The sequence below is a fragment of the Crinia signifera genome, chromosome 9 (assembly GCF_055691185.1).
Source record: "Crinia signifera chromosome 9, ASM5569118v1, whole genome shotgun sequence".
Lineage (NCBI taxonomy): Eukaryota > Metazoa > Chordata > Amphibia > Anura > Myobatrachidae > Crinia > Crinia signifera.
The window spans coordinates 51912635-51930259 of record NC_139225.1 but is presented as its reverse complement, the minus strand read 5'-3'; the positions used below and the strand labels follow the sequence as shown (position 1 = coordinate 51930259).

Here is a 17625-nt window from a genome sequence, read left to right as displayed (position 1 = left end):
TGTCGTAAAAAAATTTAAAATTTAGCAATTTGCAAAATGTTAAATTTTCTGCTTGTGAGACAAATAATCATACCACTCAAAATAGTTAATAACTAACATAGACCATATGTCTTCTTTATGTTTCCATCATTATTTCAACTTCCTTTTAATTTTTTTGGACACTAGGAGGCTTACAATATGAATAGCAAATTCTCAAATTTTCAAGAAAATTTCAAACACTGATTTTTTTAGGGACCAGTTCAGTTCTGATGTGACTTTGAGGGACTTGTATGTGAGACACCCCCATAAATGATGCCATTTCAAAAACTGCACCCCTCACAGTATTCAAAACAGCATTTTGGAAGTTTGTTAACCCTTTAGGTGTTTCACAGGAATTAAAACAAAGTGTAGGTGAAATTTCAAAATTTAATTTTTTTTGCAGATTTGCAATTTTAATACATTTTTCTAAGGAACACAGTAGATTTTACTAGAGAAATGTGACTAAAAATTGATTCCCCCAATTCTTTTGTTTTCATAAATATCCTATATGTGGCCCTAGTGTGCACGTTGACCAAACCACAGGCTTCATAATAGAAGGAGCACCTACTTGATTTTGGAGCCTCCTTTTTATGAGATTATTTTTTAGGCACCATGTAGGTTTCTAGGCACCATAAGATGCTAAAATTTAGGAACCCCCCCACAAATGACCCCATTTTGCAAACTACACCCCTCAGGGAATTCATCTAGGGGTATAGTGTACATTTCAAACCCCCATGGGTTTCACCAATTTTGATACAAGTGGGCTGTGCAAATGAAAAATTACATTTTTTACACAAAAATGCAGTTCTGGCTCAAAATTTTTCATTTTCACAAGGAATGAAGGAGACAAAGCACCCCAAAATCTGTGCCCCAATTTCTCCCGAGTACGGCAATGCCTCACATGTGACCAAAAAATACCATTTGGGTGCATGGCAGGACTCAGAAGGGAAGGAGTGATTTTTGGACTTTGCAGCTCAGATTCTGGTGGAATGTTGGTGGGTGCTATGTGGCATTAGCAAGACCCCCCAAGCACCAATACAGTGGACCCCCCCCACAAGTGACCCCATTTTGCAAACTACACCCCTCAGGGAATTCATCTAGGGGTATAGTGTACATTTCAAACCCCCAGGGGTTTCACCAATTTTGATACAAGTGGGCTGTGCAAATGAAAAATTACATTTTTTTTACACAAAAATGCAGTTCTGGCTCAAAATTTTTCATTTTCATTAGGTATGAAGGAGAAAAAGCACCCCAAAATCTGTGCACCAATTTCTCCCGAGTATGGCAATGCCTCACATGTGACCAAAAAATACCATTTGGGTGCATGGCAGGACTCAGAAGGGAAGGAGTGATTTTTGTATTTTGCAGCTCAGATTCTGGTGGAATTTTGGTGGGTGCTATGTCGCATTAGCAAGACCCCCAAAGCACCAATACAGTTGAAGCCCCCCACAAGTGACCCCATTTTGCAAACTACACCCCTCTGGGAATTCATCTAGGGGTATAATGTACATTTCAAACCCCCAGGGGTTTCACCAATTGTGGTACAACTGGGCAGTGAAAATGAAAAAATTAAATTTTTTACACAAAAATGCAGTTCTGGCTCAAAATTTTTCATTTTCATAAGGTATGAAGGAGAAAAAGCACCCCAAAATCTGTGCCCCAATTTCTCCCGAGTACGGCAATGCCTCACATGTGACCAAAAAATACCAGTTGGGTGCATGGCAGGACTCAGAAGGGAAGGAGTGATTTTTGGATTTTGCGGCTCAGATTCTGGTGGAATGAATGGTGGGTGCTATGTGGCATTAGCAAGACCCCCGAAGCACGGTGAAATGATGAACCTAATAATCCATAGATGTGTGGTATATTTTAAAACACTCCTTTATACATAGGCCGGGTTTGTCGGGGCAAGTGTCACACTGGAAAATAGTTTGCTTTCTTATTCCCTTTTTATAGCAAACTTTGCACCTTTTTTGTGTCCTGCCCTTTTTTCCAGTGGAGGGGATTTCATCAGGAAAATGCTGCCCTGGTACAATACGGGGGCCAGTACTAGAAGTACTGGGGCCCTCTGCCTGCTGGTTCCCAAATATTAGGCTCTTTATGACTTCCTCTTGAAAGTGCATAAATGTCCCCCTCTGGCTGGTAGAACGGAATAGCACGTAAGCGTTATACAGTGCCATCTGGATGATATACACGGCCAGCTTCTTGTACCAGATTTTTGTTTTCCGCAGGGCAGTGTACGGCTTCAGTACCTGATCTGAAAGATCCACTCCGCCCATGTACTTATTGTAATCCAGGATACAATTAGGTTTTGAGGTGTGGGTACTGGTACCTCGTACAGGGACGGAGGTGGTACTGTCTCCGTGAATTGTTGTCAGTATAAGGACATCCCTCTTGTCCTTATATTTGACCAACAACATATTTTCGGTGGATTGTGCCCTGCTTTCACCCCTTCTCATTACTTGGGCAATGTGCGTTTTTGGGAGGCCTCTTTGGTTCTTGCGCACAGTACCGCAAGCTGCTGTACCTCTTGAACCAAGGGCCTTAAACAGGGGGATGCTAGTGTAAAAGTTATCCACATAGAGGTGATAACCTTTATCCAGGAAGGGGTGCACTAAATCCCAGACAATTTTTCCACTAACACCTACGAGGGAGGGGGGGCATTCTGGCGGTTCAATTCTTGAATCCTTCCCTTCATATACCCTAAACCTGTGAGTGTACCCTGAGGTGCTTTCACACAGCTTATACATTTTTATGCCATACCTTGCCCTCTTACTGGGAAGGTACTGGCGGAATTTAACCCTTCCTTTAAAATGTATAAGGGACTCGTCTATGCAAATGAATTTATCTGGGATGTACATTTCTGGAAATTTGGCACTGAAATGATCAATGACCGGCCTGACTTTGAATAGCCGGTCAAAGGTGGGATCATCTCTGGGTGGGCACTGTGCATTATCGTTGTAATGCAAAAATTTAAGGATTAACTCAAAACGAGTCCGGGTCATGGCCATACGGTAAAGTGGGGTGCTGTACAGAACATCTGTACTCCAATATTGCCTAATTTCTGGCTTTTTTACTATGCCCATATGAAACACCAGACCCCAAAACGTCATCATCTCTACTGCATCTACAGGGGTCCACCTAGCAAATGATGACGTGGGGTTTTGAGCAATAAACTGCTGGGCATATAAATTAGTTTGGTCCACCATTAAATTTATAAAATCATCAGAGAAAAATAATTTGAAAAAGTCAATTTCTCTGAGACCTGTGGAATCAAATTGGATTCCTGGGATGGCCAAAAACTCAGGAACCTGGGGCTCAAAATTGTCTGGTGGTGGGGTCCATACGAGATCAATTATTGGGGGGGGGGTCTCAGCTGCTCTACGGGGGCGTCTTTGAGGGGGTCCCTCATCACTAGAGGAGGAAGAGGAGCTTAAGATGAATCCTTCAAATTCCCCGCTTGCCTCACTGGCTGTGTCAGAGTCAGAGGCAAGCATGGCATATGCCTCCTCCGCTGAATACATTCTTCTGGATGACTGGGATGCCATTTGGGATGCCATTTTTATTTTTGTGTTTCTGGTAGTGAAATGTTTCAACACGTGTATAGTGTAGGGGGGGTACAAACTTTATTTCAACACGGGGGGTATGTAGTGTGTAGTGTGTATGTAGTGCAGAAAAAAAAATACTTTATACAGGAATTTGATCCCAATAAAAAAAAAAAAATTGAAGGGGTTAAAAAAAAAAAAAAAAAAAGGTCCTGCGCCAAAAATTGAGCACAGATGTTGGTCAGTAACGTCCGTCACTGAACAGCGCTCAAAGGCAACAGGAATTTGATAAAAAAAAATAGATCAACCCTGTGCCGAAAAAGCTGATCAGTGATGTACGTCACTGATCAGCGCACAGTGGCCACAGGACACCCACAAAATCACAGTGTGTGCAAAAAAAATTTTTTAAAAAAGACCCCACAGCACCCTCAAAAAAAAAAAAAGGTGATCAGTGATGCGACACTGATTACCAGTGAGGGGCAGCAGGTGCACAACCTTTGGTGCAACTGACAGGTATATATAAAAAAAAAAAACCCTGCACCCCCAAAAAGTTGCTGATCAGCACAGATATACTGATCAGCACAAAAGGGGGGGTAGCAGACACAAAATATAGCACTCTCTATCACTCTGTCACTATCTCTCTCTATCTCTCACTATCTATCACTATCTATCACTCTATGACACTGCAGCAGCAGCACTGACAGTTATATATATATAAAAAAAAAAAACCTGCACCCCCAAAAAGGGGGGGTAGCAGACACAAAATATAGCACTCTCTATCACTCTGTCACTATCTCTCTCTATCTCTCACTATCTATCACTATCTATCACTCTATGACACTGCAGCAGCAGCACTGACAGTTATATATATATATAAAAAAAAACTGCACCCCCAAAAAGGGGGGGTAGCAGACACAAAATATAGCACTCTCTATCACTCTCTGTCACTCTCTGTCACTATCTCTCTCTATCTCTCACTATCTATCACTATCTATCACTCTGACACTGCAGCAGCAGCACTGACAGTTATATATATATAAAAAAAAACCTGCACCCCCAAAAAGGGGGGGTAGCAGACACAAAATATAGCACTCTCTGTCACTATATCTCTCTATCTCTCTCTATCTCTCTCTATCTCTCTCTATCACACTGCAGCAGCAGCAGGAAGTCACAAGAAGTCAGATCCAGGAAGCATCCAGCACGCTACAAGCAGTGATCAGGTGATCAGGTAAGTATTTTGCAAGGATCAGGTCAGTATATCACGGCAGATAGGTACGGTGACCGCACTGCACGCAATTCCAGACCGGAATGGCGTCTGCAGTGCAGTCACCGTTAGTTTAAATCACCCTCCATGGCTGTGATTGGTCCGTCGGTCCGGCGAACCAATCACGGCCTTTGGGGGCGGGTGGGGTGACACCAGTGTCACCCTTACACCCCGTGGTGATTGGTGCTGTACTTTACAGCACTAATCACCACCGATCCCTGTGTCACCGGCGAACGTTATTCGCCGGTACACAGAAAACGCTGTAATTGGCTGTTCACATTTGAACAGCCAATCACAGCGATCGCCGACGGGGGGGAGGCATCGCCACCCCCCCTGGGCATGCGGGACATGTCTGCTGTCAGGGACAGCAGACATGTTTAAACTGTCACCGCGTCTATAGACGCGGTGACAGTTAAATGGCATGACGTACATTTATGCCATGTGTCGGGAAGTACATCCCGGCCATGACGTAAATGTACGTCAAATGTCGGGAAGGGGTTAAAGAAATTTTTCGCAATAAAGGAAAAAGAAAAGGAAAAAGGAGAAGTTGAAAATACACCGATAGAAATACATCAGGACACTGAAGAGAACAATGAAGATTTAGAAACAAACAACAAAAAAAGAAGTCTAAATTCTACCCCACATATATAAAAGGAAACTATTGATACATTCAGTAAAATTGTCATTGAAGAAATGGAAAATATTGGAACAAAGGAAGAAAGAAAAAAAGGCCTTCAGAACCTCACCAAGAAGGAACGTGATGCCATAAAGAGTTCGAAAGAAGATAAATCGATCATCATCAAACCCTGTGATAAAGGGGGAGGAGTAGCTATTTTGGACAAAGAAGACTATACCTCAGAGATCCATAGGCAACTTAGTGACAAGGATACTTACAAGAAACTTACATCCGGTCCAACAAATAAAATAAAAGAAGCTATGATAACACTCTTATAGAAACTTCTTGTGTCCAATGGCATTGATAACACAGAGTTCGACTTCATCAATATTGAAGAACACACCACCCCTACCATCTACGCATTGCCTAAGATCCATAAAAACTCCTCAAAACCCCCAGGAAGACCCATCATTACAGGTACAAACTCCATGACATCCAATCTATCAGAAGTTATAGATACCCTGCTACAACCATTAGTGATAAAAAATCCGGCCTACCTGAAGGACACAGGAGATGTATTACGACTCTTAGAAAAGACACCATGGAACTCTAGAAACATCTTAGGGACAGGAGATGTTACATCGCTGTATACCTATATCGCACATGCGGACAGTCTTAAAGCCATCTCACACTTCTTAGAGAAATCAACATATACAGAACCTAGGAAAAACTTCATCTTTGAAGCGATATTGTTCATCTTACATAATAACTACTTTTATTTCGATGGCAAGTTCTATATGCCAATTAAGGGTACGGCGATGAGTACTAAATTCGCCCCGTCGTACGTGAATTTGTTTATGGCAAGCTTGGAGGAGGAGGTCATATACACAAATGAAAAATGGAAGGTACAGTTGATACAATGGAAAAGGTATATTGACTGCAAAACTTCATCTCTACACTCAACAACAGGATAAACATTGAGTTTACATTCAACATCAGTACGGAAACAATACATTTTCTTGACTTGACTATATACATCAACAGCAATAAAATAAACAGTAAAATTTACAGCAAACCCACCGATGTCAATACTTATATTCCAACCACTAGCCAACATTACGGACCGTGGTTAAGGGTCAATTCCTAAGGGTGAGACGAAATTGCAGTGAAGACACTCAATATAACCCACAAATCACCACAATGAAGAATAACTACCTTAAAAAGGGATATGATGAAGTTACCCTAGACAATACCATAAAAGATGTCTCTGAAAAAAATCGGATCATACTCATAGAATGCAAAAAAAACAGGTGAAGGAAAAAATGAACAACAACAAAAAAAACCCATCAATTCTCCATCAAGATTCGACAAGAACCACAAGAAACTTGAAGGTATCTTCAAGAAAAACTGGCACATCCTACCTCTTAAAAGAACTGCTACCGTCTAAGCCAAATTTCATATATAGGAAGTCCAAAAAATCTAAAAGACCTATTAGTGAAAAGTACAGTTATTGAAGAGAGACAGACAACCATGAGGACAAGAGGATTCCATCGCTGTGGTTTGTGTCAAGGATGTAAATGGATATCAAGTACAGAATCGAACACAACTACTATCTGCATAAATGGAACAGATATCAAAATACAAGAATTTATTACGTGCCAAACTTCTAATGTGGTATACGCCATAAAGTGCTCGTGTGGCCTCTTCTATATAGGACGAACCACAAGACCCCTGAAAACCCACATAGCGGAGCATTTAAGAAACATCAGACGGGGCCTTCAAACCCATTACCTCTCGAACGATTCCAAAGGAACACATTCATGCTCCACAAAGCACATAAAACGATTTATAGGAATCAAAAAAATAGTATCCACATGGAAAGATCGAAATGTGGAGACAAATCTGGCTAAAGCGGAGATGAAATTGATTCACACACTGACAACTTTGAAACCATGGGGTTTGAATCAAGATTTCGAATTGAAATGGTTCCTATGAAACAATCCTCCATTTAGATCCATTTACAGCCCTTCTAATCCCCACTTCTAAGTTATTTTAATATATTCACAAATAACCAGTATAGGTATTTTAAACTGTACATTCACCATCACTTTATATGTAATATTGGGCACCCCATATTTTACTATAATTGTTCATAGGCATCAAGCTATTAAGATTAAATTTTAACAGTGTTTTATTGTATATCATTAAGGTAATAAAACATACAGCCAGGATGATCAGGCATACCCCCACAAAAATCGGTTACAAGCCGCCACTAATAACATTGTACAAAAACGGAGAATACACTGTGATAACATCAGGCAGGAAAAAACCCGGCTCCCGTACAGGTTCCCATAGAAACCGATATGCTCTGAAGTCACGTGGAGCGGGAGGAACCTTCAGTGTACACTGAAGAACTGAACATCCGGCCTCTGGAACGCAAGCTATGCACTCCATAAGAGATGACAGCTTCCGGGTAATGATAATGCCGCACTTCCGGGAGTGGCGAACATTGGACAAATGGTGTGACGCTGGGAGACGCATTTAGGTGGGAGAGTATGGTTGTGTTTAAGAACATTGTGGATTCGGCAGCTGACGTCTCATAGACTCGGGAGTTAGATTGAGAAGTTTTGGTACTTGTTTCCTAGAACGGCGCCCATCGCATTATAATGGCATGCGATGTGACTAATGCGATTTCCATGATTTTACATAGAAATGCATGGTAAAATGTAAATTGCGTCGGTCGCATCGCATGCGGCCAAAAAATCGCATGCGATGCGACCGACGCGATTACCGATTTTACATAGGGAACAATGTTAAATGGCCCAATTGACCCGATTTCACATAGGGAACAATGTTAAATGGCCCACAGACCCCCAAATAGCCACCCTGAAGTGTACCCCCACGCCACCCACCCCCCCCCCCCCACACACACTATAAACATTATAGTAGCCATTGCTGGGTGGCCAGCTAATCTGTGGGCTTGGGCACGGACAGTCAGGGGGGGTGTGGGGGGGGGGGGTTGGGGTTTAACTTACATGCGGCGGGGAACAATGGCGGCGCTTTAGCGTAGTCACCGCTGGGGGAGCATCACATGGTTTCCCAGCTCCCCCCAGCGGCACTACGCTAATAGCGTACCTGTCCGACTGTCATGGAGGCCTGGACACACACACGCACTTACACAATCATATGGCCACTATCCACGTCATAACCCCAGTGTCCACGTGGGCGTGGAGTTCATTTTATAAAGCGTGGCGAGGGGATGCGTACCTGCGTCCCCTCGCGGGGCTCGCCACGCTTTATAAAATTAACTCCACGCCCACGTGGACACTGGGGTTATGACGTAGATAGTAGCCATATGATCCTTTATGTGTTATCAGGGCTCCAGTTACGTAATTTGCGTAACTTAGGTCATTTGCGTAAGTTACGTAATTTACGTAGCCAGCATAGTGGGTATTCTCAATACACCACTACGCAAACTACGTAACGGGCGCCCAACTAACATATAAGTACCAAAATGTTCAGGCATTGTACTGAGTAATGTATTCCAGTGTGCTTTAGAAGTTGAACTGAGGAACTCAGGGATGCAGAAGCCTGCTCTCAAAGAAGTCAGCATAGGTGCCTTGCTCCTGCGGACCCTCCTACATCCCATGGTAGACCTGTGTCACCAGGACTCAGAGAAAGGGATTTGAACGGTAAGTTCTTACAAAAATCCCTTTTTCTTGGTCAGGGGCTGCTTATATTGCAGCCCATGGCTGCTTTTCGGGGCTAATTGGATAACCCTGTAAAGCAGGCTACCCAATTAGCACCAATTTAATAACCTAAAGCCCATGTTAACTTTGAATTGGCTTTAGAAGAGAATTCATTTGGTTAACATATACGAGAAGTCAGTCAGTTGTATAATAAAAAAAAAAAAAAGGCGAGCGTAAGAAAATCAACCCCACACAGTTTGACTTAAAAGGGTGATGATATGTTGCTATGGATTACCCATTACTGCTGTGGTGCTCTGGCTGGGGGATCCTATTAGAATCATAGATCAGTCTTGTGTGGCTGTCCAGACCTTGCACACAGCTTCCCAGAGCTTGGGTTGCAGAAAGATTGTCACCCTCTACAGCTGCAAGTGGGCAATACTGTTAGGATCGTTATTCACTGTGTTTGGGGTGGTTACTTCCTTGCAGCTGCTGGTGCATCAAAAGTGACCATTTTGCAGGAAAGTTCAACTTGGTATGTCTGATTCAAACTCAGGGAAGTATAGAGAGCGGGACTGAAGACACAGGCTACTAATGACAGTCAGTGGGGGGCAGCCCCTCCAACAAACAGGGCCTTAATAGTTAGTACCATGCCCCCTTCCACCCCCCATGTAAATGGTTATGCAGTAGGCTAATCCTTATCAAAAGAAGGAATGAATCTTACTGCATGTTGTAGCTTCATAACTTTACTTTTTGTTTTTCCCATAGCAAAACTTTATTCTGAGCCTTTGGACCACATTGTATATTAGCAATACAACTGTTTTGGGACAGAAAAAAACATATACATATAGAAAGTTGTTAACAAAATGACATTGCTTTGTTCCAAGCTAGCGAATGAATTATATGTTTAAATAAATTACTACTAAAAATAAAAATGTATTACTAGTAATACAGGTTGTATAGCTTAACAAACGTGAACCTGTACTAAATGTAGTGCATTTTTTATTTTTCCCTTTCCAATTCCTATAACAAATACATATTTTGATTATATTTTATTATTTTAGTTTTTATTTTGTTTCACTTTTTGCTGCTTCCTTGTTGCATGAACCGTAACAATTCTTCTCTTCTTAGTTCAATTAGACATTAAATTCATTGTTCTTCACTACAGGGGGATACAATCTTCCAAACACTGCTCGCTGCTGGACATATTTGACTGCAGTCATCTTAGGCCGCACCTTATCTTCTGAAATCCCAGACCATGAGGTACTTTTCCAATCTGTTTGTGAGAAGAGAGACCTAAGGGAAAGAGATTTAATCCAATATCACTCTAGCCCTGAAGTCAGTGAATGCTTGTTTTGTTAGGAGACACTACAAAACAAAGACTCTTCTGTACGTGACTTACATACTGACTCCTTGTTCTCCAGATTCAGTAGTGTACCTCTTCTTCGCTGAATGCCCTCTTTACTTCTCTCAATTTTTTTTTTTTTATAAAGTCTTTCTTAAGCCAATAAACCCCTGAATCCTTCTATAATAGCAAGCTAGTATTATTTTCACCTGCTCACCATTGAAAGAGGTAGGAAAAATGTCTTTCACAATCTTAAAAATGAAAAAAAAAAAGCCAACTCTTTCACACTTTTTAAACAACAAATGAGACTACAAATCCTATAAGATTCCGTACAGTATAAAGTAAAATCTAGTTGATAACCATATTTGTGTGTCATCCTAACTAAAGGGGGTATTAAATAACCGATGGGTGTAGAGCAGGGCTTGACAAATTTATTTAAAATCTAGGAGCCAGGATGAAAATTTAGGAGCCAGATAAAAAAATAAGACGGACAGTGCATGCCGAAGGCGCGCACCCAAAATTTGCAAGTGCCATAATGCCCATTACATGCCAGGGGTTGCATGCTGGAAGCCATGCAGCAATAAGCGGTGGCACTGGTGGTGTTCAACAGTGCCCCGGAAAAGTGGAGGTGCGGCTGCAGGGCTGGGGGAAAGACCTGCATCCCAATGGGGGACTTTTGGCAGGTGGCGGAGGGGGCTAAGCCTGACAGGAGGGGGAGACAGGGGTCAGGCACTGCGGGCCGCTGGTGTGACAGGAGGGGAAGACTGTGCCCGGGTGCGCTGCCACTGGTGTGACAGGAGGGGGAGGTGGGGATCGGGCATCACGCTGCCACTGCTGACAGGAGGGGTAGGCAGGGGTCAGGGAATGCGGGCCACTGTGTTCACCCTAGGATTTTTTTTAGGGCAGGGTGCTGACACCCCCCCCCCCATAATCACCAAGCAGGGCACATTATTCAAACACACACACACCCCCGTTTGCTGGAAGCAGAGGGTAATTACATCCAACAGTTAAATTGAAGACCTATTTGAACTATGGGCACACAGACCTAAATGTTATCATATATAATGGGCCGCTTGAATTGGGCTCACTCACCAAGATAGGAGACCGTCTCTCGCCACGAGTCCTCACTGCTGTGGAAAGGCTCCCCTCAGTAGATGCATGAAGTGATAGAGCGGGCCACCTGTAACACCAGCCGCCCACCCGCGAACAGAATGTCCCCTGCTGCGCACCTCCACACTGTGGTGGCGGCCATCGTCCTGCCCCAGCACACATTGCGCATGATGTAATGAGCGGAGTCTTGAGATCCTGGGCAGCCGCTCATTACACACGCATAGGGGGAGGAGCTGCCTGCATTCACATGGAGCAGGCAGCTCCATGTGAATCTGGCCGGTGGGTCTAAATCGGAAAGGCTTCTGCAGCAGCAGCTTTCAGCACCTTGGTTGCTGAGCTGCATGTCAGCACAAAAGGGGGCAGCGGAGGAGCATAGAAAGCTTAGCGTGAACACCAGGGCGGCACGTGTGACAGTCACAGGAGGGGGGAGATGGGTCAGGCACTGCGGGAGACTGCCCGGCTGCTCTGACAGGAGGGGGAGGCAGGGGATCGGGCACAGCGCTGCCGCTGCTCTGACAGGAGGGGGAGACGGAGGTCAGGCACTGCGGGCGCTGGTGTGACGGGAGGAACGGGGTCGGGCGCCGCTGATATGACCAGATTCTGCTTCCACCCTCACTGCAAAATAAATCTGGTCGCCAGGAAGCAGAATCTGGTCGCCGTGGCGACCTGGCCCCCGGGTTTTGTCGAGCCCTGGTGTAGAGGGTACTCCTCCAGGAACAGACACAATCTGCAATATAAACTGCCCCACATACAGCGAGATATTCAGACATTTTCTGAGCGATTTTAACAAATCACATAAAATGCCTAAAAATGCTTGTAAATCGCTGTGTGTGTATAGCCCACACAGCGCTTTACATGCTCGCCGCCGCTCTGAATCTTCCCAAGATTCAGAACTGACCAACCGGACAATTGAGAGCTGTCGCTTAGAAAGCTCCTGCTCCTCTCCCGCATGTGTGGCTGCGGGCAGATGAGCAGGGCCGAGTGACTAAGGACACCACAGACCCGCCGCCACCCCTGCCCCCCCCCTCCCACCAGCTGGAGCGCCGATCGCCACCCTCTCCATCGAACCACACCTCTCCTCTCGGTGGCAGCAGGAGATGTAAATTTTTTTTTTCAAATTTCAAAATGACCGCGGCTTGCCAATCATGGCTCGCCGCATCATTGCCCCGCCCCCTAGAGCTGGCTACATTAGCCAGCTCGAGACAGGGTAGGGGCAGTCAGTCTGACAGTGGAGGAGAAGAAAAGAGCTCCTGAAGTCCTGGGAGGCATGGCCAATACAAAATAGCTTAGGGGGCCGCCGCCCCCAGGTGAAGACGCCACAGAAGCCCTGGGGGCTGAGCTCCCCTGGGTGATGAAAGAACCAGTTTTTAATAAAATATTTTAAAACCAGTGTTTGTGTGTTTTATTTGAATATTTCCTTTACAAGGGGGCTATAGGTACCGGCGGGCCTTTAATACCCCACATGCTGGTACCTGTGGTTCTCCCAAGTAACAGCATGTGGGGCAGGCTTGCTGGGACCTGTAGTCCCACTAAAGAACAATATTACTGTTGAAACAAGCTATCAACCCTGCACCCACCGTGCAGGGGATAGCCCCGGCCTTCAGCCCAGGCCTGGGTGCCCTGGAGAGGGGGGACCCCTTTATTTGGGGGGTCCCCACCTCCCCAAAAACTCCCGGCCTGGGCTGACTAGTTAGAGTCGGTAATGCTTTGGCCACAGGACCCCATCAAGCGTGTTCCCTGGCTATGGCATTACACCCCCTGCTAGTGGAGCCTGATACTGGTCCCCAAAATACGGGGGACCCCTAATTATTTTGTCCCACGTATATTGGAAACCATGGCCAGCTCAAGAGCCTAGTGCTGGTCCTTCAAATACGGGGGACCCCCACTCGCCTTGTCCTCCGTATTTTGGGAGCTAGGACCACTCAAAGAGCCCGGGGCTGGTCATGGTTGTATATTTTTCTATGCCACTAGCCACCAATGTTTATTTGGTTGGGGGAGGGGGGGACACACTATGCCACCAATGTTTATTTGTTTGGGGTGAGGGGGGCACTATGCCACCAACGTATTATTTATTTATAAATGTATTTAGGAATTGACTGTCTATACCATGGGTCCTCAAACTGCGGCCCTCCAGATGTTGTGAAACTACAAATCCCAGCATGCCTTGCCACAGTTTTAACACTCCCTTATAGCAAAACTGTGGCAAGGCATGCTGGGATTTGTAGTTTCACAACATCTGGAGGGCCGCAGTTTGAGGACCCATGGTCTATACCATATAACATTCTTTTTGTGATGACTTGCAGTTTTTTTTATGTCACTTTCTGTGATAGATTTGAAATCTCCCATGCTGAATCACTGACACAAATCTCTCTGTATGTGGCTCATTATCTGAGAGAGTAAAATCTCTCGTGCTGAATCTCCCGTTATGAAACTCTGGCACAATCTCTGAGTACAGTATGTAGGGCCCTTAAGGGCCTGATTTAGGTTGGCTCACTAGGCAGCGTACATTCACTGCCTAACGAACACCTTAACGCTGCCCCGATTTATTTGCCTTTGTTATTTTGTGGTACCTAGATCAAAACTTCAGGCATTTTCAACAATTAAATAAATAAAAAAAATAAAGCCTCTTGCTGTAAATCATAAAAACAATGTGAGAGCTGCTCATTCAAACTAGTAATGCCCCTCGGGTACTGCAAGGGACGGGGATTTTATCCCCAGCACAGAAAAAGGGCATTAGTAATAAGATTTGAAAAACCAACATAATAGAAGGTAATTCAGAGATCTTAGTTACATATATTTTGGAAAAGATATGATAAGCTTCTGGACCTCGTCAAGGCTTCTGTAATACCGGAAGTCCTACACTGCATGATAACAGCGTCCATTCTGGGCCAAATAATTGTCTGTTGTAAGGCTACATGATAACAGCACTTACACATATATATATATATATATATATATATATATATATATATATATATAGATATAGATATATATATATATATCTATATATATATATAGATATATATCTATATATATATATCTATATATATATATAGATATATATATATCGAGAAAAAGGAGGCCACACAATGCGCTCAGTGAATTTAGTTAAGCAGCAACCCTGAGGGGGTCCCCTGTTAGATAGGACCCAGTATAGAAATAGAGAAAAAGAGGTTTTCAGGGTGCGCTGGGACCTTTCAATTATTAAGACAGTATAGTTTAAAATAGGAAAAATTTAATAAACATTTGCTCACAGAGCATAGCAGTATTAACAAAGGTCGAAATTGATACACTTTACAATGTATAAACACGATTCAGGTCAATAGTCGAGATGCGCCCCATAGGCCCAACGCGTTTCGTCGTGAACACGACTTCCTCAGGGGCACAATACAAAAGTAGGCAACGATGGTCACACAGTCAATGGTTTAGGGTTTGGACACCAACCAAATATAGAAATTTCACGAAAAGGAGATGTCCTTAGGTGATTATAACATAATGTCCACCAGCTTGTTTACAGATGGATAAACAAATAGAGAAACCATTCAAAGTTATACGGCTATAATGACCACTTTCAATTGTAGATAGATAAGGGGAATTAGTAGCCCAATAGAAAGATGTGTACTGCTCAGCTCCAAAAGTGAGAGTGCACTTACAGCACTTACACATATATATATATATATATATATATATATATGTATGTGTATATATATGTATATATATGTGTATATATATATATATATATATATATGTATATATATATATATATATATATATGTATATATATATATATATATATGTGTATATATGTATATATATATATATAATGTTGAGAGCTAGCCTATCAGGAGTTACCCCTAAATCTTCCTTGTGGCACTAGAGGAACCAGTATACCCTCCAAATGCCTCTTGCCGGGATGCAGTTAAAATCCCGGCGGTCGGGATCCTGGCGTTCAATCCCGATCGCCGAAATCCCGACACATTCTCCCTTGTGGACACCCCTGGAGGGAGAACAAATTAGTGTGCCCGCAAGGGGGGGCGATCCACGTCCCCCCCCCCCCCCCCCCTTGTCGGCATTTCGGCTGTTGGGATTCCGGTGTCGGGATTCTGAACGCCGGGATCCCGACCGTCGGGATTCAGTACTGAATCCCTCTTGCCTATAAAAACAATGTGAGAGTGTAAATCATGTCTGAGAAGAAATATTTCTCGATTTCCTGGGTTGCACGTTATACTTCTTTCTGTGACAGATTAAATTACCTCCCAGACTCTTCAAAACCAATTGGCTATTGTGTGATGTTGACCTGCGCCACAGGGGAACACATTTTGCTGACAACTTGTAAGGTTGCATCCAAAATAGAAGAACTTGCACATGTCAGACCATAAAAGTTCAGTGAGTGAAACGTCTCCATCTTTTCCCATAGCAACCTTGCATTTCTGGACTGTAGCTTTATTTCTAGACAAGCACATGTCCTATGTGAGAAGTATTTTTGTCAAATCTGACCACATGAGGGTTAGAGCTATTTTTGAGTTTGTTTTGTTTTCAGAGGACTCTGATTCATATCCCTCTGAGGAGGTGAAGGGTGAGGTTGGCAATCCTTAAAATATTGAGGACCTGATTACCTGGGGCAATCACTCCAACTGACAAGTTGTAGAAGAATTGGTTGTGTTTCATCATTGCTTCCAGTAAATGGTCTTAGTTCTCGAGCTTTGCATCAAGCTCTAGTTGAACTCTCTAGATTAAATTGGCCAATGCTACAGAATTATCAAGGAGGGAACTGCAGCTAACTGGTGATCGAAGAAGCAGCAAAGATCTTTTGATGGGCAGAAAAATACATTGATATTTGCAGCCTTCATCCCAGTTGTGAAAAACTTGGAAACCAATCTACAGTACTAAGTTGACATGAGATTACTCCCAGGGAGTGGTCTCTATAAAGATTTTTGTAATCAACTGTGTAATGGTGGAGTTTACCAGAGGTGGACTTGATGGCCTATCGACAGAACTACAAAGTACTGCTCTACGACAAGCCCATGGAATCCAAAAACTATCCTTGTGGTCTTTGACAGTCCTGTGGAAATACCAATTGGCCTATTTCTTCACTCCTATTTCAATTCTCCCTTGTGTGCTAAAAAAGGCCAAAGCAGAGAGAGTGGTCCCACACTGGGCAAAAGTCTGATTATATCCAAACCTCTTAAGCATGGCTTTGCAACAATTTCCTATCTAGCTCAATGGCTTTTTAGGGGTGTCTGATGACTCCCCGACAGTTGTTTCTCCCGACTTACATGGGCTATTTTCCTTTTGTGGGGTTCCACGACCCCATAGAGGGAAAATAGAATAGGTAGCAAGCCCGCAAGGTGCTTTAATGCGATCGCCCCCCTGTCGGCTCCTGACAGTCAGGATGCCGATGTCTGAGAAAAGACCGTCCGAATCCCAACTGTCACAAACTCATACCATTCCTCTTTGAAGATACAGCTGTTGAAGCCATGTTTATCCCCAAGCTAAAGGCTTCTCTGATCAGTCTATTATCAAAACCAGGAAATCCATCTTTTCCACAATTTACCATGGATTTTGGTAATATTGAGGACCTGATTACCTGGGGCAATCACTCCAACTGCCAAGTTGTAGAAGAATTGGTTGTGTTTCATCATTGCTTCCAGTAAATGGTCTTGGTTCTCGAGCTTTGCATCAAGCTCTAGTTGAACCCTCTAGATTAAATTGGCCAGTCAGGATGCCGATGTCGGAGAAAAGACCGTCCGAATCCCGACTGTCACAAACTCATACCATTCCTCTTTGAAGATACAGCTGTTGAAGCCATGTTTATCCCCAAGCTAAAGGCTTCTCTGATCAGTCTATTATCAAAACCAGGAAATCCATCTTTTCCACAATTTACCATGGATTTTGGAAAATTTAAATTACCCGGTAAAAGTAGCAGTGACCGAACTGTATATAAGCTAGCTTGTTTGCTGCCAGTCCTGCAGAATGGCTTGGAGAGTCAGTTGAATTTTCATATTTTTACATTGTAAGTGTGGATAGATCTGTTGCTTTTTTAA

At 43.5% G+C, this 17625-nt stretch overlaps 1 protein-coding gene across 4 annotated transcripts in view; it reads left to right on the top strand.

The window, feature by feature from the left end:
* HDAC8 (histone deacetylase 8) overlaps positions 1 to 17625 on the top strand; it is a 206189-nt gene that overhangs the window by 92510 nt on the left and 96054 nt on the right. For all 4 annotated transcript variants that reach the window (XR_014460670.1, XM_083159074.1, XM_083159072.1 and 1 more), the window contains one exon: positions 10295 to 10389. Coding sequence is in view for 3 of the 4 variants with exons in the window: in XM_083159074.1 (XP_083015200.1) it covers positions 10295 to 10389 (95 nt within the window). In the remaining variant the exon portion in view is untranslated. The remainder of the gene's footprint in view (positions 1 to 10294; positions 10390 to 17625) is intronic.